Below are 25,461 nucleotides of genomic sequence, written 5' to 3'. Positions count from 1 at the left end.
ATTATATAGTTGAACTAGTTTAAAATATGTTCGGCCCCATACCTAGGTAAATGCTTGTGAAATAAAGTAATCAGGAATGTAATTTTTTGATGGGGGGGGGAATGTTTGTTTTTTTGTTTCTCTCATATTGTCATTGGCATATATGTCTTTTTAAATACTATTTCTTCTAGTTCTTTGTCACTGTGGCTCAGGATTGTGTTTCATAATTACAGCAAGTGATTATAAGTTTAGTACAAATTGATTATGAGGTAAACAAAAACTTAAGAAAAATTGAAATTTGTTCTGTGACTATATATAACTCAATATATCGTCTATTCAGCATGTCAATTAACAGGCTTGTCATGTTCAATTTGTGCTAAATATCCAGAATGCCTCATTTTCCACAGATCACAAAGAATTCTTTTATTCTCCCCCATTTCTCTCAAAATGGCCATGTGACTCAACCACTTATCAAATACTTTTTGTAAAAAAAAAATAAAAATAAATTCATGATCATCTATAACTATTTTGTGTTCTTAAAGTGAAATTTTTTTTGAAGTTAATTGGTAATAGTCATTTAATTTGTTTGTATAAAACTGGATATCTTTGGTATAATTAAAAAGAAAATATTTAATATTTGGGTTTAAACATTGACAATTTTAACAGTGAATCACACATCATTCTGGACAGAACTGACAAGTTATTTGCTAGATAAGTTTTACTTTGTGTAGGCAGTATTTTAAGCTGTCAGTATAATTTTTTTTTATTACCTAACTCTAAAAACAAATGAGAACTAAAGATTAAAAAAAGTTAATGACATTTAATAGTTGTAAGACAGATCAGGATGAAATGAAAATTCGAAAAATTGAATTTAAAAAAAAAATGCTCATTTTAGTCATGGCTGAAGTTGACCTGAAGGGTATTCTGCCTTTCAGTAAAAATTACTGGTTCTTAACTTTTCATATAACTTTTTAAGAATGGTAATGGATATGCATTGAAATTGTGAGATCAACCTGTGAGATTATATATATATATTAACTAGGATACAGCAATGTATCTAATACAATGTTCTTACCTTTGCATGAAATACCGCCTCATATCTTTTAGTATTAACCAATTGAGTTGTTGGAGTATTGCCAACATCCTCATCTTCATGTAAATAGTTCGAAATTTTTTTATTGTTGATAATAAAAAAAAAAAAAAAGAAAAGCAATAGTTCAAGGAAGAATACACAGTTGTATTGGCTTTTCTAGGCCCAGAGAAGTGAGTGAGCTAAGAATTGCAAGCTAAAGAAATGATAAATATAGTGCTTTTGCAACAGGATTCACAATAACTCTTCAGCTGGTAATAAGGCACTATCAATTTGGCTAGCTGCAATTTATGGCATTGAATTTAGTTATTGCTCTCTAAACGTATCAACCTCACTTTGAAAGGGGTAAAAACATTCTCAAATGAACTTAACACACACACTCCTCTTCTAATAAATAAAATAGAATTTTATGACCAACTTGATAGTTTATTTAGCAGTTTATGATTTTGTATCCTATTGCAGGTGAGTTCATCATTAATCATTGTCACTAGGAAACAATTCTATTTGCTTCAGCACACCTAGTTGGTTTAAGGGTGACAAACGTTTGAGAAATCTAAGCCTATAATAAGCATACTATCCAAAGGATGATGTACCTCATTTCCTTAATACTACAGCAGAATTAATGTTGTAAGTCCTATCGACTCCTGTGGTTTCTCAAGGTGTTATCCACTGGATTTAAATAAATACCATAAGCCACAAAAAAAAGTTTACTCTTGGAACATTATAGCAGATCTTATGACATGAAAGATTAGACAAAACAAACAGTACAAAATGTATGTTATTTATTATCATTTATCAACCCCATCATCTTGCATATTTTTTTACACATTATGTTTAAATTTTTTATACCACTTTCAAATCAAAGGCAGAATTCATGTCCTTTTTTTGTGTGCAATTCTGAGTTATTTAAAGGAAAATAATAAAACTTTAGAATTCCATCAACTAAATTTATGATAACCTCAAGGTTAAACTTGATTTATTTTATTCTGTATGTATGTTATTTATTTGACAAAATCATCAGATATATAACAATCTGGTCAAAACATTGTGGAAACATCAAAGATGTTGAATAATCCAACATTATCTATTTTAGACAAATTTTTGTTTTACATCATTGTGCTTCTACTTTGAAATATAAGTCTAATTCCCTATTTCCCCTGCCTGCAAAATCTCCACAGCACTATAACAACTGCTACTGCTACAATTATTAACACCCGTTATATAAAATGGCAGTAGCAACTACTTTCATGGCAAACAAGATGGTGATAATGTACAGATTTGTTTTTATGAAAATAGGAAATATAAAAAATATAAATCTTGTTTTGTTGTTATTCTGTTAATCAGATTTGTTTTCAGGTGCATGTAATCAACAAAGATGACAATGTTTTCAGGTACACAATCAGCACATACACCAAGGTGAAACCTTGGGCCTAAGCTGAATATTCATTATGAATAATTAAGATCCATTTTTACAGCATAAAAGTTCATGTTTGGCTCAATTTAATATGTTCTAAGCACAATTTTAGTCTTTCCACAGTTTGCTTTTGACCAAGAAGAGAAATCATTTCTACAACACCAGGCCCTTCCTGAAAAAAAATTTTAACTTTTTAATAATTAGGATATATATATATATATATATATATATACACACATACAAATATATGTAATACTACTAGAAAATTTGTCCCCTCAAAAATGACAGCCATAAAAAAAAAACAAAAAAAAAACTGGCATTGAAATATTTGATATAGTCTTGTAAGAATAATTAAATCAGAAGAGAATTAAAGGAGGAAGTTTTGTATAAATTGTCTGAATTTTTAATTGAAATTAAGGCAATAAAAACTTTTTTAATTAGTTGAATACTTCTCCATCTATTATATCATTGGTGAATTTGTACCATAAAAAAGGACAATGAATCACACATAGTAAAAGTTGATCATATTCATGACTTATACCAAGTAATGTAGAAAAGGTTTGCGGAGATTATTGCCCTTGGCTCATGTGAATGATATTGTTCACAAAATACTTTATTAGATCTATCACTTAACTATATCTATGTACATGTCTGAATGTATGTGTATTTGAAATTTTGGTCGATTGATTTTTGCGGCTTAAGTCTCAAAGATACTAGAACTGAAGAGGGAAAATTTTTCAAATTCAATTGTTATGTCTTGATCTCCTATGACATCATTTGCCTGTCTTTTGTCTCCTTTCCTCCTATACTTCAGTGGGTCAGAAAATAAATACATCTACACAAATTACATAACAGTTTATTACAGTATATTCTGCTATAATCCAAGCATTAATGTTTTAAGCATACTGTTAACTAGAACAGAACTGGAGACATAATCTATTGCATGTAAAAACAGGACAGTTGACTAAGAGAAGCTACGGAAGGAAATCATTGATAAATTCTATAATATACAAAACATTGTTAGACAATTGATATTTTGGAATTGTATTTGTCTAGTTAGAGGCCTGATCTGGGACACTTTGTTGAAACTGAAGCCAGCTACATTGTGAAATAGCAATTTAATAACACACAAAGCTGTTAAATTGACTTAAAAATTATTTCATGAGGTGTCTAACTTTTTATCACACAGCTGCAGTTTGGTTGACATAGTTCCATTGGCTCTTACAGTAAGGCAGCTACTATACTTCATTTACTAAAACTGGGTTCAAATCCAGTTATATACACTTTGTGATATGAAAATGAGGATGTAGTAAAATGTATTAAGATTTGTTAAAGTATTACTGACATAATAATACAAAAGCAGAATAATTTTATAGGTCTTCAATTTCATAGTTAAAATCATTTAAAACACTTTCTATATACAGTACTTTTTCCAAAGTATTATCAATCATTTTATTCATGGACTGTAGTTATTTCTATAGTGTGTTCACTTCTTGACATTGAGATAAAATAACAGCTAAAGATGTCAAGTATATGACAAGAACTGCATTTTCAATGATGTAAAGTTCTCTAAGTTAGATAACTTTACATCATCTTCAGTATCGAATGATCCCTCTGTACATTATATCTTCCATATAAATATATTTACATTATTTATAAATGGAACACTTACCTTTCTACCACTAATAGAATATCGCAGCAGATGCATGTAAGTTTTAAATTTCAGCTGTAATTCTTTTACATGGTTATGAAGTAATTTTGAAATGGTTTCTGGTTTGAAGTGATTATCAGTCTCTAGTAGTTCAATTGTTGATTCTAACACTTGTTGGCAATTACACGAGAAAGAAGACAGATTCTTTATATCATCAAAAGAAGGTTGAACCCAAATGAATTTGAATTCTGGTAAGAGTAAATCCTCAATTCTATTGATTCTCACCTAAGAAGAAGAAACAAAATGAATCTTTATTGCAAGTCCAAATTTTGCATCATGTCATAATGCATGTAATTCAATGTCAAGAAACAAACCCATAATACTTATGAACAATATGCAACTAAAATAAGTTTTTGCACAATATACTGCTGATTTTTTTTACCCCTTGCCAAGATAAGCTCCACCCATTTGACATCCAACTCCTCTGCTTTGTACCCACTCAACAAACCATCTCTCAAGCTCTCATTCACAAATAGTTGTCAAGTACAACCCTTCCCCCCACTTACTACAGTCCCAACTAATCCAGTCCATCACCCTCAATGCTTTTCAAGATTTTTATAATGTAAATTTACACACACACACATATCACCATCAATCAAGACCATTTTACATCTCTTCCATACAAGCATAGGATCTAACAAGTTAGAAGTCTTCCAAATGCCAACCACTTTCCAGAGTTTGCTGAATGCTTTTTTCCCCTAAGACTAGCATTAGTGAGGCTGCCAAGTAAAATGCAAGACAAAGACAAAGAAAATAGAAAAATTCCCTTCAACTGGGTTGGGTTGTAGTAGAGATGAGGAAAGTAGCTTTATACCAGGTATTGAGAAGCTAAAGTATGATGAGAAATAGGCACAAGGGTCTTACTAAATAAGAGGTACATAGACACTCCACATAAGAGTGGGTGGGAATAATTGGAAGCAGATAAAGATGGTGACAAAGTATCCGAGCATACAATCAAAGTGCAAGAAGGTAAATATAAAAGAGAACATGACCAAGGATCAGGAAAGGAAGGTGGATAAGTACATAAGAGTGTGAGAGGAGAGTGACAGATGGCTGGAGGTGGGGGTACAGGTGAATGAGGTAAAGGGTGGAGATATGGTCAATGGTAAATATCAGTATGGTGGGGAGAAGGTAAAAGAAACAGCTCAGGATAGAAGGTGGTAAGTGGAAGTACAGGAAGTGGGGAGAGCAGCAGTATAATAAACTTTACACAGAGCAAGAAGTAGGAAAATGATGTGTGGGGTGGGAGAGTAGGGAGAGACAGAGATGGAGGTCAGGGATATGTAGTCGTGGCTCTGATGAGTGGCAGAGAAAGATGGTGGGACATTGACAGTAGATAACAGAGGATGTTAAAATGTACTTATAAGAATGTACACTATTATTTAAGGGACATTTGGAAGTTATTTCTTTCTGGTCAAATGACCACATCAAGTCTTTAAGGTATCACTTGACCAGCTAAAAATAGCATCCACAACCCCATCAGATTAAAGGACATATTGCCTAATGCTGTTCAATTAATACTAGCTGTAAAAAAGAAAAGAAGTCTCAGTTTCAAACCTAGATCTGCTCAATTAGGGCTGATGTGGGACTAAACAACATCATCAAGAAGTTTATATGTAAATTAACTTATAAGAACAATGTAATTAATAGAATTGTTATTGTGAACTGGATTTTAAAATTGATGAGTTTTGCAAAAAGTGTTGAAAATATTTGACAGAAAAGATGAGGAAATAGAAAAAAAAAATTACAAACCTTGGCCCAGTCAACAACTGCTTCTAGATACTGTTGCAAAGATCTTTCATCATTGTTCTCAATAAATCTATAAAATAAACACATAAAATATTGAAGATGATAAACTTAGAATTAATTATGAGACTAACATTCAATATGCTGGAAATAGCAACCAAATCGCTCTCAAAATACATCCTACCATCTTTCAAGAAAAATGGAAGGACATAGAGATTGATTGAGATAAGCATCAGGGTGACCTGAAGCTAAACAACAACTAACAAAATCATTTCAAGAAGAGAATTGTTTCTCACACACACAGTAACAAGTAAGTCCTTAAAGACTTATACCATTTTCTCTGTAGAAAAATCATTACTTTAGTTTCAATGTTATTCTTAGAAAGTTTCATAAATGACATAGATTTTGAATTTTTTAAATCAACTGATATAAAAAACCAAAATTACATTATACATAAAACACTGCATTTAGATTTTCATCAATACTGCTATAAGAAAAAACTTACTCGCTTCCATATTTCTCACTGACAAGTTTCAAAACTTGCTGTAAAATTTCATGGCGCTCATTTCCTTGGATTTTCTGAATTAGTGTCTCATGGTTAAATCTACTTATTTTATCAAATTCTAGTCGACCTGGAGTTTTCTTCAGTTTTTCCAAAGAAAACTACAGTAAATAAAAAATCAAATATCAGCAAGAGCCTAAAAGTTATTCTGAATCAAATGTTAGATACTAAATAAGACATTGGTTTCATTACAATAAACATTAACAAAAATCGGTTGGGAAATCCAGATAAATAATCTTAGCTTAACTAAAAGTTTTGCTTTCTTTTGTGTAACATTCAAATGAATATGACTGACTGAAATAGGAGTTAATGTTTTATATAAAAAGCTCTTTACAAAGTAAAACTAAGTACATAAATGTGAAGAAAGCTGAAGGTGTCTTAGCATCACTGAGTAAGACCTTTGTCAGATGTTCTCCAGCTATTTATTGAACCCTTAAGCATTCAGATTACTCAGTCAAATGTAATGCTTATTTGTGTTACATTTTTAAAAAATTAATTATGCATTTATCTTGTAGCTTCAGGATTTCAATAATGTGATTGTTTACTTTTACAATGACATTGTAGGATAGGTGAAAAACAGATAGAATATTTTGGGCAGATGTGGCTGGTTTAAATTCTAAATGGTTAAAGCTATATATGACTGGGTACATCCTCACAGAGTTTGCATCATCAGTCTGGAATCCTTATCTTGCTCAACATATCAATCTCATGGAAACTACAGAAACATGCAACCAGATGAATATCCACCCCCAGGCATCTACCATACTCTGAACATCTTGCTTTCCTGGGCATGGACACATTAAAGCACTGATAGGCACCCAGAAGATTGACACCATCTTTCCAACAACAACCAGTGGCAATCGACTTACCTACTCCTTTGAAATTTCAGGCTTTGTGCCTATAGTAGAAAGGATTATTATTATTATTATAAAAGGTGGAGAGCTGGCAGAATTGTTAGTACGTCAGGCAAAATGCTTAATGGTATTTCATCCATCTTCACGTTCTGAGTTCAAATTCCGCCAAGGTCGACTTTGCCTTTCACTCTTTCAGGCTCAATAAATTAAGTACCAGTGAAACACTGGAGTTGATGTAATCAACTAGTCCCCACCCCAAAAATTGCAGGCTTTGTACCTTTAGTAGAAAATATTATTATTATCATTAAAAATTTGGTTGGCAGGGTGGGATTTTGTTTTTAAAAATACAGAATCCCTCCTCCGAACTTTTGGAATACCCACACCTGCTTCAGTAAAATTTAATGTTATTTACAAGAGAAAGCAACAGGTATTCTGGAAAAAACTAACGTGTCTTGAGAAAGAGATTGTATATTAAATATTTTGAATTTACTGATAAAAGGTGTAGAATGATGACAACTATAATTCAATGGGTTTTAGACACTACAAGAAACGCCAGTTTCATGTAGAGTATTGAGTTCTTGAGAGCCTCTTCAAGCTACATCAGCTGAAGTTGAACTTGACACTATAAGCTATCAAAACACTTATTAATTGTTGTGCTGCAGCATACAGCAGTGAATTGCACCATTCTGCAAGCACCTTCTTATACTTAGGACGAGTAAGCCAATGTTCATATTGATGATAAGACTAACTGTCCAACATTTCATCAACTCAGCCACTTCTTTTTTTGATAATAAAATTGCTTACAATTCCATTTCACTTTGTACAAGTAGACATAACCACACCACAAGAAAGTTTCACTCTCAATTTCTTTCAAGTGCAAACTGAGATTTGGGTTATTACAATTATAATTAGTAACTATTCTATTTAGATGAAATTGACAACACAGTTTACACATGCACACACACATACAAACACTCTTATTCGATGTGGCCTAATAGTTAAAGCATTCGGTCCATGATCATAAGATCAGGAGATCAATTCATGGACAAGGTGGCACATTGTGTCTTTGAGCAATGCACTTCATTTCACATTGTTGCAGTCTGTGCAGCATAGTACCGCTGCAGCTGTCACATTCTGGATGTTCCACTGGGTCAAGGTTGACTCACCAACCTTACAGGGTATAAGACAACCCCATTAGTGTCAGTGCCATTATCAATTCACCCAGATATTCTGTAAAGTACTGAGCAAGCTGAGTCATGGGGCTCACAGACCCATTTTGTCTTGTTGAGAACATGACAATTTCTCTTATGTTAGTGCTACCATAAAATGCACCCAGTGTAGAAACTTTAAGGTGTCTGATGTTAGGAAGAGTATCCAGCCACTGAAACCAAGCCAGAAAAGTGTATGAATGAGAAATGGATCTCCTACTCACTCATAAGAGAAGTAACTCTAAATAAGAACTGACTTGGAACATGACAAACTATTCAACCCATACCAGCAGGGAGAGTGGACATAAAATGATGAGGCTGATGATTAAAATGAGAGAGATTAAAGTTATAGCAAAATAAATAGAAACTGGAAGTGACCTTGCTGATTAAATCATCAAAAGACATTCCTGCAGTTTGATCAGTTCCAAATCCCCCACCAACATGGCATATGAAATTAAGGATACTCTCTGGGTAATATCCTTGATCCTGAAAATAAAATCACATTAATTAGTGAAATGAAAATTTCAAAATATTTTTTTTTAAATTAAGAAATTCGTCCATGACTGGAATACTCTATTCTTCACACGATCTTTTACAGGAATTAACAAATTCTGATGTTATTATGTTGAACATGAGTACCAGTTTTTGATGTTATTGAGTAGTCTTAATTAAATTTATTTAAGTTGACCCATACAAAAAGAAAGTTGATTGAATACTTGAGAGTATATATTATTCAGCACCCTGGTTATGCTAGATTAGTTGACTAACACTATATATGAACAGAACATAGCATTAAGCAGGTGATCACTATTAGATACCAGTTGCAAGATGGTAGAATAACAAGAAACAACAGAGTCCCTTGTAGTATTTAGTTCTGTCTCTGTACCAAGGACAACTTTCACTGTCATCCTCCTGAGGGTAAATACAGCACTTAAACACTTGTCTCTCTAAGAAATAATTATTCTCCAACTAGATATAATAAAGTCTATCTTCCCACAAACTTTGAGATGAAAATATACAAAAGCTGAAACAATATATCAATTCAGCTTCAAAATAAAAGACAGAATCATAAAGTTAAGGAAAATAAATATCAATACTGATGATGACAGCAACAATAATGATGAAGAAAATACATAGAAAGGGAAAAAAACTATCATTTAATGTTTTTACTAACAATTAAATACATTGAACAATCTTTTTTGTTTTTTTTTTGTTTTCAAATCTATTTTCCTCAGCAGGTTGAAAGGCTTTTCCAAATATGGACTATTTCATTATGAATGATCACCAACATCTGGCAACTAACTTGATAGACACCTACAAGATTATCCACCATCATTCCAACAACAACTTTAGGTACCTTTTTGAAATCCATGCCTAACACTCATGAGCATGCTTACAAAATCAAACACATGTCTCTGAAAGTCATGGGACTTTCAGAGACATTTTTTCACAATCTGTTGAATAAACTACCTACATAAATTGTTAGCTGTCAGGACACTACTTCTTCAAAACTTACATAGTTCCTGAAATTCGCCAACAACATACTTGATGTCTCCAACCCCTTTTAATGACTCATTCACTGTTCATTATTCTACATATTGTTCATGTATTTTTGGCTGCTTTCCCTGGTGAACTATAGTGTACCTGAGCATTGTATACAATAAGTTCATTATTATTATTATTATTATTATAGATGAATATCTTATTTAAAACTCTAAAATATTTAACTGTCAGTATTGAGATGGCACCACTACATGTCTCCCTGAATTTTAGTGATTATCTGTTGCTCTCCAACTGAGTAAATTGAAATAAATAGAATAATGTACAAAAAATGTTTGTTTGGTTCTTTTAGAAACAAAACAAGAAACAAACTTACTTTAAAGTGTTCTACATGAATGTCTCCTTGTCTTTTTGATAATTTGGTTCCATCTCTACAATATAATAAACAGATAAATCAATATTGAAAGATTTCACTGATGCATAACCAAAGGATTGTTCAACAAAAAATATGTCAACACTAACTCATTCCTGTGGATGAATTATTTATTCTAATCATTGACGAGTCATTGAATTTCTAAACTGTTCTATTTTCTTGTGTTAATTACTTATAGAAATGCCATATAAATTCAATGCCCCCAGTCCATGATAGAAAAGGCATCCAGTTGCAGTATCAGGATGTATAAATATATAGTCAAAAAACAAACCCCTTCTTTCTATTCATGCTCCCTAACAAATTAAGTCAAAACTAACAATGTCTCCTAAAGGTGATCACTTCTGTGTGATTGTTTATCTGTCTATATTTCTTTTTATCTTTCTCATTCTCTGTACACACATACATATGCATGTCTGATGAACAGTGTTCTTTTAGACATGTATTAAAAGCATGACTGTGTTAAAGTTTTATCTTTCTTTATCAAGATTTTCTTCATATTTTTATATAAGTTCCATGCTGTGATTTAGAACAGGTGCGTCTTACACACAGGTAACTCATCCAATAGGGCAGTAATCTAGTATGTATAAATTGCAGCATGAATGTGTATAATGACTAACACATACATTTCCACAATTCTCAACCAATTTTCACCAAACTTTACACACATTACTTATGTCCCGAGGATGATCATGCACTATAACATTTTATCTAGAGCTTCCACATAAATAGACATAGTTTTTTGTGTGTAGAGTCTTCCATACTTTTTTTAATCTTTTTATAAAAGTGAAAGGATTTTGTGTATTTATTTCTTCTGTATGCCAGCAACAGTGATTAAATTGACTAGGAACACTGAATGCATACATTACCGCAAATGTCAACCAATTTTCACTAAACTATACACACTATGTCCCAAGGATGGTCACGCACTATAACATTTTGCCCAGAGCCCCTGCGTAAATGGACATGGTTTTTTTTAGGTAGGTCCTTCCATACCTTTTAAATCTTTTTATAGGAGTTAAAGGATTTTGTCTATTTATTATGGCTGTCCACCTGCAACATTTATTAAATTGACTAGGAACACTATGCGATGAATAACCAATACCAAATAATCTTAATCTCCATATTTAAACTGCATTAAACTTTGACAAGCTTACCTTTACCTATTCTCAGTTATTTGAAAGATGATGTTCCTTGCCATCTCTTCTATTTGTTGATACATTTGTTTACCTACCAATGTGTTGTTTCACTTTAAGAATGCTTATTTACCAATCCATTATATTTTGTCTGTTGTCCATTGTTTCAAATTTGTCTTAGCATTGTCCTTCTAGCCTTTTTTAAACAATCACATATGATTTGTTCCATAGAATCAACACCCGGATAAAAGTTTTGGGCAGAGTTATGACGTAAGCACATGCTAAAACCCTTCAGGACTTTATTTTTACAAATTTTTACAATCCTGCCATAGATTCTAGTGCTGTTGACACAAAAAATTCATTCAATCCTCAATTTAAAAATAATTGGTGATGGGAAAGGACATTAAGTATAAAAAGAAGTGTGCAAAATCCCGGAATATTGCTGGTTATTACTGTTACTGTGTGCCATATGCTTAAAGACTTTAAAAAGTAGCAAAGCTCCATGAGACCCATCCAACCTAAATCCATGTCAGTATGGGTAAAAAGAAATAAAATAGTGGTGGTACTGATGAAGATAATGATACATTTGTGAAGTAGTACTCAATATGTTAAGTTGTTCTGTAGCCATTTGTCAACTCATAGTAATACTTCTAATGGTAGTGTTTCTACAAAAATTTACAACTTGGTAATGTCCAACATCCTGCTAAGTGAATCAGTTTTGATGGGATACAAATTCACAGCCCATGAATAGGTGACATAACCTATCAAGTAGGTGCAATGAGATATCAGGCAAACTGACAGAAAAGAAGAATTACAAGAATAGTTAACAGTAAAATTACCCCCATAATTCTGACAGAAAAGAAGAAATACAGGAATAGTTAACAGTAAAATTACCCCCATAATTCTTTCAAATACCCCAAATACTCACTAAAAGTAGTAAATAGCTAACAACCTAGGTGACCTTAATCAATAGTGGAAGTGGGTTGGGCTGGAAAACTTTGGGGAGCTATTTATTATCTTTGTTGGTAAAAAGAGGTTTGTCTCTAAGAATGAAGGGATATAAAGTAAACCATAGTTAAAAGTTATGAATAATTTCTTACTTGTTTACAAGAAGTGGCATATGAGCAAATACAGGAGGTTTCCAACCAAAAGCCTCATAAATTTGTATGTGTTTTGGTGTAGAACTTTGCCATTCCTAAAATAGATATAAAATAAATGCTTAATGATGATAAAAGTGATACTAAACAAATTAAGGTTTTCCTTTTTCCTTAGACTTAAAAAGTGTGTGTGTGCATGTGCTTTAAACATTTATCTACCATGATTGAAATGTTAAAATCAACTAGATTATCAAATTTAAAAAATTGTATAAGAAAATAACAGAGATAATGTATAATGGATATATACACTGAACCACAAAAGAAATGTGTGTGTGACTGTGAAATATGTTTTAATTTCATTATGTCAGAGATAAATTTTGACAAAGTCAATTTCTTGGATGCACTTTGACCACAGTCTATGGGTCGTCGTGTGTTCCGGCAGTGGGCAGATCCAGCACATCAAGATTGTAGTGCGTGATACATTCAATACCATGGATGCCCACCCCAGGTGTCCAAAACGGCCATACACTATCAGTACATGTGGTTCACAAAAGTCATTGGCACCTGTGCACACACCCTGAGGAAAGCTGCCTCCAGTTCCACAGCAGCTGTCAGCCTTAGAACCACCTGGTTCAGCTGTTTCTGGATTTCATCCCACAGGTGTTCAATTGGGTTCAGATCCAGGCTAAGAGTCGGGCACAGCATGGTTCTGATGTTGTGCTAACACAGAAAGTTCATGGTGACCCTTGTTGTGTGGGAGGGAGCACTGTCCTGCTGGAACACATGGCTATGGTGACATGTGAAGAAGGGCACAATGTGAGGTTTTAGGATTTGGTCAATGTAGCACTGCACTGTGATGCCATTCCCTTTGCCTGCACCAACATTTTAGAACACATGGGTCCCAATTCTCTGATTCAGGCCTATAGCACCACGATGCTTTGGCCCCATGCATCTCTCTCTCCATGACACATACATCTTTGTAGCATTCACTCCTCCTATGCCACACCCTCACTGCCATCTGAGGTGGAAACGCAGTACCAGCTCTCGTCTATTGACATCCATTGATGATGCTGCCAATGTCGGCGCTGTGTAGCCCACTGTAGTTGTACTTGATGGTGGCAGGCAGTGAGGACAGGCCCTCGAGCAGGATGATGGCAATGCAGGTTGTTAGCAGCTAGTCAACATTGTACTGTAACATCACTGATGGGTTGCTGTCCAGTGTCAACAGTTTCACAAGCTGTCATGCTGGCCGGTCTGAAGCGATCACAGAGGTGTTGCAGGTGGATGAAGCAGTCCCGCCTGGACATGGTCACCCAGGGGCACCTTCTGCAGTGCTGTTGATGTTGTTGTATCGCTGTTGCAGCCGATAGAGGGTGCTGACATGAACATTGTAAGCTTTTCGCAACAACCAGGGCACACTTCCCTACTTGCAATTGGCTGATAGCTTGTTCTCTCTGCACTGCTGACAATTGGGTCATACCTGAAGCATCCAAATTATGAATGCCAGGAACATAGTTCAAGTTTGGATTTTTATATTCATAACATCCATGAGGTGCATGTACATTTCAGTTTTCATGACAACTGTTTGTAACTGCCACCCATGGCTTTCAATGCAGCTGCATTTTGATGTTTCGTTTCAGGGAAAGTTGAAAGGTTACCTGCAGTTTGGGTCTCAGACATAAACCAGCATGTCATAGAATATTTCCACTTACATCCCAGAAATAAATTTTCAGAATTTACCATATAAAAATGACATTTGACAAAAATCGCATTTCTTTTGCAGTTCAGTGTATACCAGAGGAAATTGATATCAATCAAAACTGTGTGACAAACAAGAGATAAAGGAAGTAAAATTACTGAAAATGTTAATATAAATATATTACATCATAAATATGAAATACGGTATTTTTAGAAAAAAATCCTTGAAGGTCCAAAGCTATGTGTGTGTGTGTATATATATATATATATATATATATCAATATCAAGGACTTTCCTAACACAGACAAGAGAGTGTTCAGCAATTTCTTGCTGAACAACCTGTACAGGCAGTTTGTTTATAACAATCAAATGTTTGTGCTATACAATAGCTCACTCCTTCCATCAAATTGACATTGCCTGTACAGGAGCATGGTGTACCACACATCAGATGTCAAAATGATCTCAGAGCAATGTGAGATGAACACATTGCACCACCCAATCCAGGAATCAAAACCATGATCTCACAATCATGAGTAAAACACCCTAACTACTAGGCCGTATATATTGCTTTAATTAAAAAAAAATTAATGTTGATTTCAAAAAGTTTCAGAAAAGGAATAATTGGTTTTCAATTACAATAGATCAATACTCACCACACCTCTTAAAACATGGCTAACTGCCATAGTATGGTCATCCACAACGTTGGCAAAATGATAAGTTGGAAACTGATCAGATTTTATAAGAATCTAGCAAAACAACGAAGAGATTTGATGAAAGTAAAATTTTACAATATATATTTCTTCATAGTTTAATATATAATAATGTGAAGATGAACCATTAAAACAGGTTTTAATTTCATAAGAGGAAATATATTAAGAAATTAAGCAGCTACTTATTGTAAAAATTAGTAGAAAATACTGGGAAAAGCAAACTTGATTTCTTTTTCTGTTTTACATAGTAGTTAAGTAAGAATAAGATGAAACAGTTGAAGAAAATGAACACGTTTTAATTGAATTTCTAGTTCAAATTAGATTTGGTTAAAGTAATTTATAGTAAAGAGTTATTTTACTTCAATGTTTTTATGAATGTGACAAATTAAACATATCATAAGTAGTATGATTATCGAGTCCATAAATTATCTCTTTTATTGTGTGACTACAAATTGTTTTGTTTTCCATCTAGCTTTCAAATTTGGGTTGACATGTCAAACAGACACTCCAGCCTTTACTTTTTTTTGTTAAATTCCCATAGATTTCTGTGCTTTTGACAATGCAGATTCTGGTTTTGCCAAAAACCGGTTTTCAAAATTCCAATTTACCATCCCAAATTTTTCTTTTTAACATGATACAATTTTATTTTTAACTCTACATAAAAAATATGGATATTATGATTTTGACAATAAAAAATTTTCCCCATGTCAATTTTTAAAAATTATGCCCCATCCCACTCGCCTAGCTTTTGGAATACCCACATCCATCCAGATGTTTTTAAATGCACCTATTCTATTGCACATGCATGGATGCCTACTGAAACAGCATACAACATTTAGGAGGTATTAATGTGGTTACTTAACATGGTGCAAATTACAGCAAAATCTCTTTCAAATATTACACACCTACCTTCTCTTTTTTCTTTCCTTTTTTCTAAAAGAATAATTCTTTCGGCTTCCTATATTCAGATTTTGGCCTCCAACTTCAAAAAGTACAATATTCTAAAATTTTGATTTAACCTCCCAGAATTTGTTTTTGACTTCTTTTTCAAAAATTCTTTGAGAATTCCTATTGAAAAATACAGGAATTACAAGTAAACCCTAATCCTATACCCTACCCGTAAACATTAACACTAAATCCTAACTCCTAAATTTTCAAATTGTCTAATGTTTCCTTTCATTTCATAGACATAAGAGGTGTGTGGTTTAAGGGAGGTTTGGCTGTTATTTCTAGCATGATGTGCAACAACGTTGAGGCCTCCCTCATGTCATGTGCTGCTTATCTTTCAGAAGTCATCCATATAGGCACAAATGAATGGACAAGTTTCAAAACGTCTGGAATGTTGATGTTGAGCAGATTTGGATATTCTGAAGATATCCAGGAAGAGGTAGGGGAAAATTTTTTAAAAATTAGTTTTAAAAAACTTCTTTTTGAATTGTAATCATTGCATTATTAAATGTGACAGAAAAAATATTTTTTCAAAACAAAAAAATCCAGAGGATTGGGGTGAGGGGTCAGACTGAAATTGATTTACTGGACAAAATTATAACCTTTGTTATAATAGAAATTTCTTTTTTAAAGGGAGTGGAATGTTTCTTTGACATATCCACCCAAATTTGGTCTTTAATATTAATACAAATCAATAAAACTGGCATGAGACAAAGATTACAGAAATTACCAAAATAAACATACTGGATCACCTTCCACCAAAGCAATATCATTAACAATTGTTCCATGTACAACATCTTCCCACGGTGTTTCATTGAGTTTTAACTGTATAAAATGAAAATATAAACATGAGGAACACAAAATTCTCACAACAGAAGAGATACACAAAATTAGATAGTCAACTAGTTAAGCCCCCACACTACTTTGCAATTAACATTCAGCCATATCCTTCTGTTCATTGCAGTATGATGCTATTTAAAGTTAGTAATCTTTCTCTCCTTCCACCACTCTCTCACATACATCAATCTGTTTCTTTTATCATACTCTTTCCCCCTGCACCCACCCATCCTGTCTCTTCTGTCATCAATCTCTCTGCCAATCAACTTCTCAGTATATGCCTAGAGCGATGTTTTCCAACCTATTTTCTCCTGGCCCCCCCACTATAACTTTCCAGAAAAATGTATGCCCCACTGGCAGTTGGGAAAAAAATAACATTTTTAATATTTTATATTTATTTAATACAAAAGAATCTACTGGTAACTTTTCTATTAAGTAATGAGTACAAAATAAAGGACATTGATGAAGAAAAAGAAAAGTGAATCATTTTAATGAAAACATTGTGCCTGGAAACTATGGCACCATGCCCCACCACAATTTTCCCAGGCCCTCACATTGGGCTGAAGTGAATGTGCACTACATACAGCAGTGAGGTCTTTCAGGTTTAGACAGTACAAAGCAACCTCACTAGTGTTGGTCCCATAATAAAATACACTCTGTAAAATGGTTGGTGATAAGGATATTCATTGGTAGAAAACCAGCCAAAAGTAAATCAACGCAAGCATGATGTGACCTTCTGATCAATTTAGGGAAACAATAATTCTAAAGAAGAACTAACTTGGATCATAACTATTCATCCAACCCATGCTAGCATGAAAAGTGGGCACATGTTGGATAATGAGGATGATTGTTTACAATAGATTTTTTTTTAATGGATTTTTTATTTGGAAAAATAAAACAAAATTGAATAATCTTGTCCCATCATTCTATGACTTAATAGTGCTTCTCATTAAATTCTATGAAAAATTATAAAAGCTGAACTGATTGATAAAAATATAATAACTTTAAATTAAACAGTTTAAGGTCATCATTTAAGCTTTATTTAATTTATAATGATAAATGATGTTCTGATGGAAGACACCCAGAAAGTTCCATACAACCACCAAATATCAGTAGAATTAAATAAGCAAAGAAGAACCATAAGGCATATAAGATGCACATTTTTACAAAAATAATATCTCAAATAAAAACCAAAAAAAAAAAATTACCCCAAATCCTATATGTGAAATTGAACCTATATTGCATGTTTTAACCCTTTAGCATTCAGATTACTTTGTCAAATATGATGCTTTTTTATTCATATTGATTTGAATTAATCATGCCTTAGCTCATAGCTTCAAGATTTTGATGATCTTAGAATGATATTGTAGGGTGGATGTGAAAGGCCAGCTTTTATTTGGGTTAGATATGGTAGGTTTAAATGCTAAAAGTTAATGCACTAAAAACTTTCTTTTCTAAATAGGCACTGCTGAAAATGGGGTGCATCTCTTATGCTATATACCATCAAATATGGTAATTACAGATTAACATATCCAACAAATAAACATGATGTAACTGTACATAGATATATAAAAATAATTTTTTAAATTAACAGAATTACATAAGAAATTTTCAAGGTACATTTTTTAAATATCTGTATGTAATAACTTTTACTCACTTTGAAACGTATGACATATGGAATATTATCTTTCATTTTAGCATCAATTTCTTTCTGTGTTAAGTGTTGGCATTTGTTATCATACTTTGGAGTTTCTCCTCTGCTCAGGGCTGCTCTTCTTATCAGTTCTATTCGCTTATTTGAACAAAAGCATCGGTAAGCACTTCCATTCTATAAAAATACATGTTTTTCCTTTTTAAACTGAGTAATTTTATACATACACATACATAATGTGTATGTGTACACAACATGCAAATTGTATATATATCTACCTGGTATAAATTCTCTGGTAGTCAGGCTATACCCAACACAACCAATCACTGTGTGACAAAGTTCAGATCATGAATCAAGACCAGACTGAAGTTTAAATCTATAAGCTGCTCTAAAGCATTTGATATGAAACTTCTAGGCCATAAGTTGTTCCCACAGAACTTATTGGAGCTACTGAACAACAAGATGGATCTCCAGCTCTCAATGATGAGGGATGAGCATTCAGTGGTTCAATCAACTGACATAAGTGTTCATTGAATTAATGTGTTAAACACTCCACAGATACATGTATTCTTATTGTAATTCTCAAACACAGTCAGTGTGATGGTATGCAACAAGGTTATACCTTTGAATTACAGATATAATCCATCCATGGCTACAGAAAATATACTTACCCAAGATGCCACACAGTGGAATCAAAGCTAGAATTCATAGTTGTGAAGTAAACTTCTTAACCATATAGTGCCTACATTGAACAACATCACAAAACTAAATCAAATTTTGTTTCTTTATGATTTATTTAAACATATAGAGGATTTTCATTTAAAAGCAATATTTTATCTTCAGATTTTTATCACACAGCTTATACACTTTTTTTTGCACGTTTTGAAAACAGAATTGAATCATTGAATTATAAATAAAAATTTTACCTCCAAGAGAATTTGTATCTTTTCCTGGTAAATATGACATCTTTCAGACTGTAAATATAATAAACAAAATCTAAAATTTTTAAAAACAACCATTGATTTTTGTTTATCATTATCATTAGTGGAGCAACTTTGAAAATAAGGATAGATGTATTGTTGAAGTAAAAGGATTCCTTGTTTGCCACAACTCCTGCTTTCTATTTTCAGCTAAGTATATTTCTACTCAATCAACATCTATGTGATTCAATAACACATATATAAAAAAGAAAGGCACATAGGCACATAAGCAAGAGAGGACACTTTGCTGGAACAAAGCAAATGCTGGTGCCATGAGTAAACTGTGTAAAATGGCTGGCAAAAAAACGTCCAGCAGTAGAAATCATACCAAAAATGGAATATATGAATGAGACATCATCCTTGATCCAAAAGTAACTCTGAATAAGAACTAACTCAAACTGTGACAACCGTTCCAACCACTTATAGCAAGGAAAAGTGAACTTACAATGATGATAATGATGAACATTAAAACTATAAGCTTTGGGATTACCATAGCAATATAATAACTTTTTAATGATACATTTTCCCCATAAAACTCATCTTGAATTTCAGTGGAATGACCTAGGGTTGATGTTTTCAGCCACCATGTATCTTTTTGAGGATTAGTCAGTTAGTTCCCATATCAGCACCACCCAGGTTTGTATATGTATATTTTATGCGTGTTAATATCGATGTAACTTTTATTATATAGCTAACAAGATTATGAAACAGCTGTAAACGAATGGAATAACAATCCACCCACCAACCCTAAGGACAGATTAAATTAAGCTGGCGCATGTAGAAATGAAGCAATACGTCAGGGATACAAGATTTCACAGAGGGAGGAATATCGATGTTGCATGGACAACGTCCAGACCAAGAAATAAAGATCTCTCTCTATATATATAATAATAATGAAATTATTTTATACAGTGCTCAGGTGCACCACAACTTGTCAGACAGTGCGTATAAAGTATATGCAGTAATGTACAAATGTCTGGAAAGCGAATAATGTATAATCAGATACATGCTTGTGTGTGTATGGAGGGGAGAAAATCAGGTGTAGTGTTGGCGAATCTCAGAAAGCATGGAAGTTATGAAGGATGCAGTGCTCCGACAACTAACAACTGATGCCGGCAGTTTATATATATATATATATATATATATATATTTTGTGAAATAGAAAGATGAATAATCTTGTTGCAGATTAATCAAAAGTTTAACCGATACCTTGGTAGCAAAAATCACAGCAGAAGACAGCACGGTTGGAGGTACAACCATATGGTGTTGCAACCGTGCGTTGGTGCGGATAATTGAATTTTAATATTATTAGTGAATTGAAGAAATGGAGTTGAACGAAGATTGAACAGAAATCGTTTTATTGCATTCTACACGTGCCTTTCGAAACACGTGTAGAATGCAATAAAACGATTTCTGTTCAATCTTCGTTCAACTCCATTTCTTCAATTCACTAATAATATTATATATATATATATATATATATATATATATATATATATATACACACACCTGACAGCTGGTATTTTTCGAAAATAAGGGGGTCAATGGGGGATTATTTCGATAATTGAGAACCCCACAGTCGAAATCCTAGCTACGCTAACAGATTGTCATTTCGACCTTGTCTTTTATTGACGAGGTTAGAGGCACGTGTGTACGCTACCTCACTCAGTAAATATCCCGAATAAATCATCAAGTGATGTAGATCTCACAACTAGTACTCGAGATAAAAATAATTATGAACCTGGAACACAGACCATGGAACTGGACGTGTGATGCGCACGTCATCGTGCATGTTTTCGTTGATAAATAATGACGATGAAGCGAAGGAATAGATAGTAAGGGACATAATTTTTTCTAAATATTTAGAAAAGTTGTTTCCCTTAATCTTATTGGTATTAAGGTATATATTAAGATATTGGGTTTAATTAGATAATTTAATATCTAATTAGTAAACTTCAAATTTACATTAAAGAATAAAACTTCCGTGTTAAAGAGTGAGAAAATCTTGGATAGAATAAAAGAAAACCTATTTAAAAACATACTAGTGATACAAGTATGTACATTATAAAAATATGTACAATATATATTTCTTTATTGCCCACAAGGGGCTAAACATAGAGGGGACAAACAAGGACAGACAAAGGGATTAAATCGATTACATCGACCCCAGTGCGAAACTGGTACTTTTATTTATCGACCCCGAAAGGATGAAAGGCAAAGTCGACCTCGACGGAATTTGAACGCAGAACGTAACGACAGACGAAATACCGCTAAGCATTCCGCCCGGCGCGCTAACGTGTCTGCCAGCTCGCCAGGTGCAGGAGTGGCTGTGTGGTAAGTAGCTTGCTAACCAACCACATGGTTCCGGGTTCTGCGTGGCATCTTGGGCAAGTGTCTTCTGCTATAGCCCCGGGCCGACCAATGCCTTGTGAGTAGATTTGGTAGACGGAAACTGAAAGAAGCCTGTCATATATATGTATATGTATGTCTGTGTTTGTCCCCCTAGCATTGCTTGACAACCGATGCTGGTGTGTTTACGTCCCCGTCACTTAGCGGTTCAGCAAAAGAAACCGATAGAATAAGTACTGGGCTTACAAAGAATAAGTTCCGGGGTCGATTAGCTTAACTAAAGGCGGTGCTCCAGCATGGCCGCAGTCAAAAGAGTATTTAGAATTTATATCTACTCACACATCAACAAATGTTGCTGTGGCTGTCTACAAAAGTTTCCATCATCTTTGAAATATGAGGATAAAAGAACGGTGATAGACATAATCAGAGAGGTTACTCATCATTCGTTACTTCATAACGAGAAAGGCTGAAAACTTGGGTAACGACAGTGAGTACTACAGTAGAGTTTGAGAGTAATCAAAGTGAATCTACTGAGACTGCTCATTGGTTCGAGTTGGAGCAACCAGGTAAGCTTTTATTATTTGGCAACAGGCAACTTAATCAGGAGGTAGATATAATAGAGAAGAAAAAAGTTTGGGATGATTTTTTTTAAGGTGTGAGTACTGTGTAGTGTATCAAGCAGCATATGTCTTTATTAGCAGCACTGTCTTAACTGAGATGTGGTAGTTAGAGACTGCTTTGTGATAGGACATAGCTGCAGTTTAGAATATATGAGAACTTGCAGGGTATATGATGCATAAAGTCATTCTTTGCTTCACTGTGTGATGTCCGTAGAGTAACATTTGCAGGTGAATGGTATTAATCAATTGCTTAGTTAACTCAGATTGATCAGAGGTGAAGTACATTAGCTACTGAGAATAGTCAGCATAGAATTGTGGAACCACAGTATCTTTGCTGGCTAGAAGGACCAGAGGATTCAGGGAGCAGGATGTGTTGTGTACTAGGGTGATGTGAAGTGGGTTGCTTTAATCAATGATCAAGGATTTAATAGAAGCAGAAATGGTGATGGCTAGGTAAAACCTAGGAACTTGAGATGAGAAACGGTCAAGGTTGTATGCAGTAGCTGTATAGGTAAATTAAAATGGCTAAATAATAAAACTGAAAAGAAGCTAAGCCTTAGAATAATATGTACTATAAATAAAAAAAATATTAAGTAGCAAGTTAAGTTTAAGAAAAAAAACATTACCTGAATATAAGGGCCATACTTTCCTCCAGCTCTTGGCCCTGAAATTCATAAAGTTTAAATATTAATAAGTTTATAAAAGCTGATCAATTTAAAATTTCAGTCACCATTTTGTATATGGAAAAAAGGTAAATTGTTTACCATCAGTTTTGTGATGTCCCATAAAGCATTTCTGTTAAACCATTACTATTTATTTAGTTGCTGAGTCTAAACTGTTGTAGGTCAACATCTACAGGAAAGACATGGGTAAGGTGAAGATTCCAGAGAATCAATGTTCTGAAGAAAAATGGGCTGGGAATAGTGGTTAGTGCAAGGCTGGATGTAACAAGGATGGCAAGGGACAGAGGTAGATGAGTGGTGGAGATACAAGTATGTCCATTACTGACTGAATACCAGTCAAATGGTCCTCCTGTGCATAGCAACAGAGTATTCATATGGGCTTTCTTGAAAAGTGTGAGCAGCTATTGAGCTGAAATTTAAAATATATTCATTCAAACTGTAAATATTTACACATTTTTAATTAATGATAGCTCACCTTCATCTTGCATTATTCCTGCCCATTCTAAACTGTCCTGTAGTTTTTCCAATGCTCCAGGTACCAATCGAGTCTGTAGAATCAATACAAATACAAATTATTGATGATTTCACTCAAATAAGGGTAAATTAAATTAACAATATAATAAACATTTATTTTTACAGGCCTTCATTCATTTCACAGCGCCATCATAGATTGACTGATTTTAAGTAATACAGGCTAAGTGAGACAATCCTGGCCAAATCAATTTTTGACAGACAAGTTCATTGTTGTAAGTAGCAACAGTACTCTCTCTTCTAGTAAGTGGCCACTGCTTTGTAATATATCTTGCAGAAGACACCTAATCAGACAGTAGGACTGACAATTTGTCTTCATCCTTCCAGTAGTTCTTGCAACCAACTGAGGTTACTTTGATTAATGTTCTTGAACAGATCTAAGTCAATGGCTGGAGGGGAAATATAAGGTGAAATGAAATTCCAGAAGACCTGAACATAGTGTCTAATGCAGGGTCAAGGGGTGGATGACAAAAGGAAGAGGTGAGTAAAGATTACTTGTGTGAAAGTGGCAGGAGACCAGCCTACCCCAAAGAGCAGAGCCACTGTAGAACTGATAGTAGAAATAGAGAAAAGGGATAATACATCTGTGGGCCAAAGGTAAGATTATATTGGCAAGTGATTTACACAAATGTTAGATGACTGGGTTTTTTTCCTTTTTATGCAATATAAAATATCTGCCTACATAGAAGCAGCAATGTCCAAGATATGGGTGCAGTACTGAGTCTTGTTGGAGACGACGCATTTTCTATCTTGATTATGCTGAAGAAATATGTTCAACGAAAAGAGCTCTTCAGTTGCAGTGAGATTCAGAAACTACCGAGAGAACCTGTGCTGGTGCAGCTATAAACAAGCACTAAACCTCCCTCAAATCACATCCTACCATCTTAGAAAGAGGACATACTATAGAATATAGTCCTAGACATATGAAAAAGAAAACTTCAAGATGACAAGGCATACAGTGACTAGACAAAAAGAAACATACCCAGAGTACTACACATCACATTAAATAAAGCATTTCATGCTAGACTATATAGATTTTCGTTCTCCCCCAACAGAAGCCAGAGGAAAATTACTAATACACATCAGCTTCGTCGCTGGATACATCAGAAAAACTAAACTAAGTCGGTATGATAGATGAATAAAAAGATAAGGATGTCTAAACCGATACATTTAGGATGGGAAAAAATGAACATGTGATCTTTATAATTTTTTTTTATCTGTTTTGGTCATTAGACTGCAACAATGCTGGGGTACCGCTTTGATGAACTTTTGGTCGAATGAATAGACCCAAGTACTTTTTTTAAGAGTAGAAACTAGAGAGAAATATAGCAGGCTGGAAAATGTCAAAATATCTCGAGACATGTGAAGGTGGCGAATGCCCGACTCATTCAGAATGAATATATATGAAACTGAAAATTTTCCATTATGTAAATAAAAAATAAATTTCAACCTGGTCAGTGTCTTCTATTCGAAGTATAAAAGTTCCTCCTTTGGATTTAGCAAAAATATAATTATAAAGAGCTGAGCGTAGACCTCCGAGGTGTAAAAATCCTGTTGGACTTGGAGCAAAACGTACTCTGACATTTGTATGTGACCAACGCACGATTTTGCTTAAATGACATTCTTTCCCAAACTGATAAACATTCCACAACTGGAAACGGTGAAATAAACTTGTAAGCACCGCCATAACGAAATATATTCTCACTTACATTATGTAGCAGTACAGC

General features: G+C 33.8%; 1 protein-coding gene across 2 annotated transcripts; it reads right to left on the bottom strand.

Annotated features, from left to right (window-relative positions):
• Positions 1-119: 119 nt before the first annotated feature.
• Positions 120-25,433, bottom strand: LOC115210257 (probable glutamate--tRNA ligase, mitochondrial). 2 transcript variants are annotated; one of them, XM_029778741.2, is made up of 14 exons: positions 25,185-25,433; positions 23,679-23,751; positions 23,147-23,184; positions 19,498-19,545; positions 18,578-18,748; positions 16,828-16,908; positions 15,079-15,171; positions 12,731-12,825; positions 10,441-10,495; positions 8,943-9,050; positions 6,446-6,603; positions 5,947-6,013; positions 4,156-4,419; positions 120-2,655 (listed from the first exon to the last, which is right to left on the bottom strand). In XM_029778741.2, exons 1-14 carry the CDS (start codon positions 25,419-25,421, stop codon positions 2,554-2,556), a joined length of 1,590 nt encoding a protein of 529 aa, XP_029634601.1. In that variant the 5' UTR covers positions 25,422-25,433; the 3' UTR covers positions 120-2,553. The 2 variants fall into 2 exon arrangements, with proteins under 2 accessions (XP_029634601.1, XP_036357919.1); XM_036502026.1 differs by lacking the exon at positions 25,185-25,433 and adding an exon at positions 24,717-24,738.
• Between the last annotated feature and the right edge of the window lie 28 nt (positions 25,434-25,461).

The sequence above is a fragment of the Octopus sinensis genome, linkage group LG4 (genome assembly GCF_006345805.1).
Source record: "Octopus sinensis linkage group LG4, ASM634580v1, whole genome shotgun sequence".
Lineage (NCBI taxonomy): Eukaryota > Metazoa > Mollusca > Cephalopoda > Octopoda > Octopodidae > Octopus > Octopus sinensis.
The sequence above is the reverse complement of the archived record's forward strand: the minus strand, read 5'-3'. Positions and strand labels throughout refer to the sequence as shown.

Excerpts from the sequence above, each read along its gene's own strand:
- LOC115210257 (XM_029778741.2), bottom strand. The coding sequence starts at position 25,421 with ATGGCGGTGCTTACAAGTTTATTTCACCGTTTCCAGTTGTGGAATGTT. Across the intron at positions 16,909-18,577 it reads CATATGTCATACGTTTCAAA|TTAAAACTCAATGAAACACC; the intron begins GTGAGTAAAAGT and ends CATTTTATACAG. Across the intron at positions 4,420-5,946 it reads CAGTTGTTGACTGGGCCAAG|GTGAGAATCAATAGAATTGA; the intron begins GTTTGTAATTTT and ends TCTTCTTCTTAG.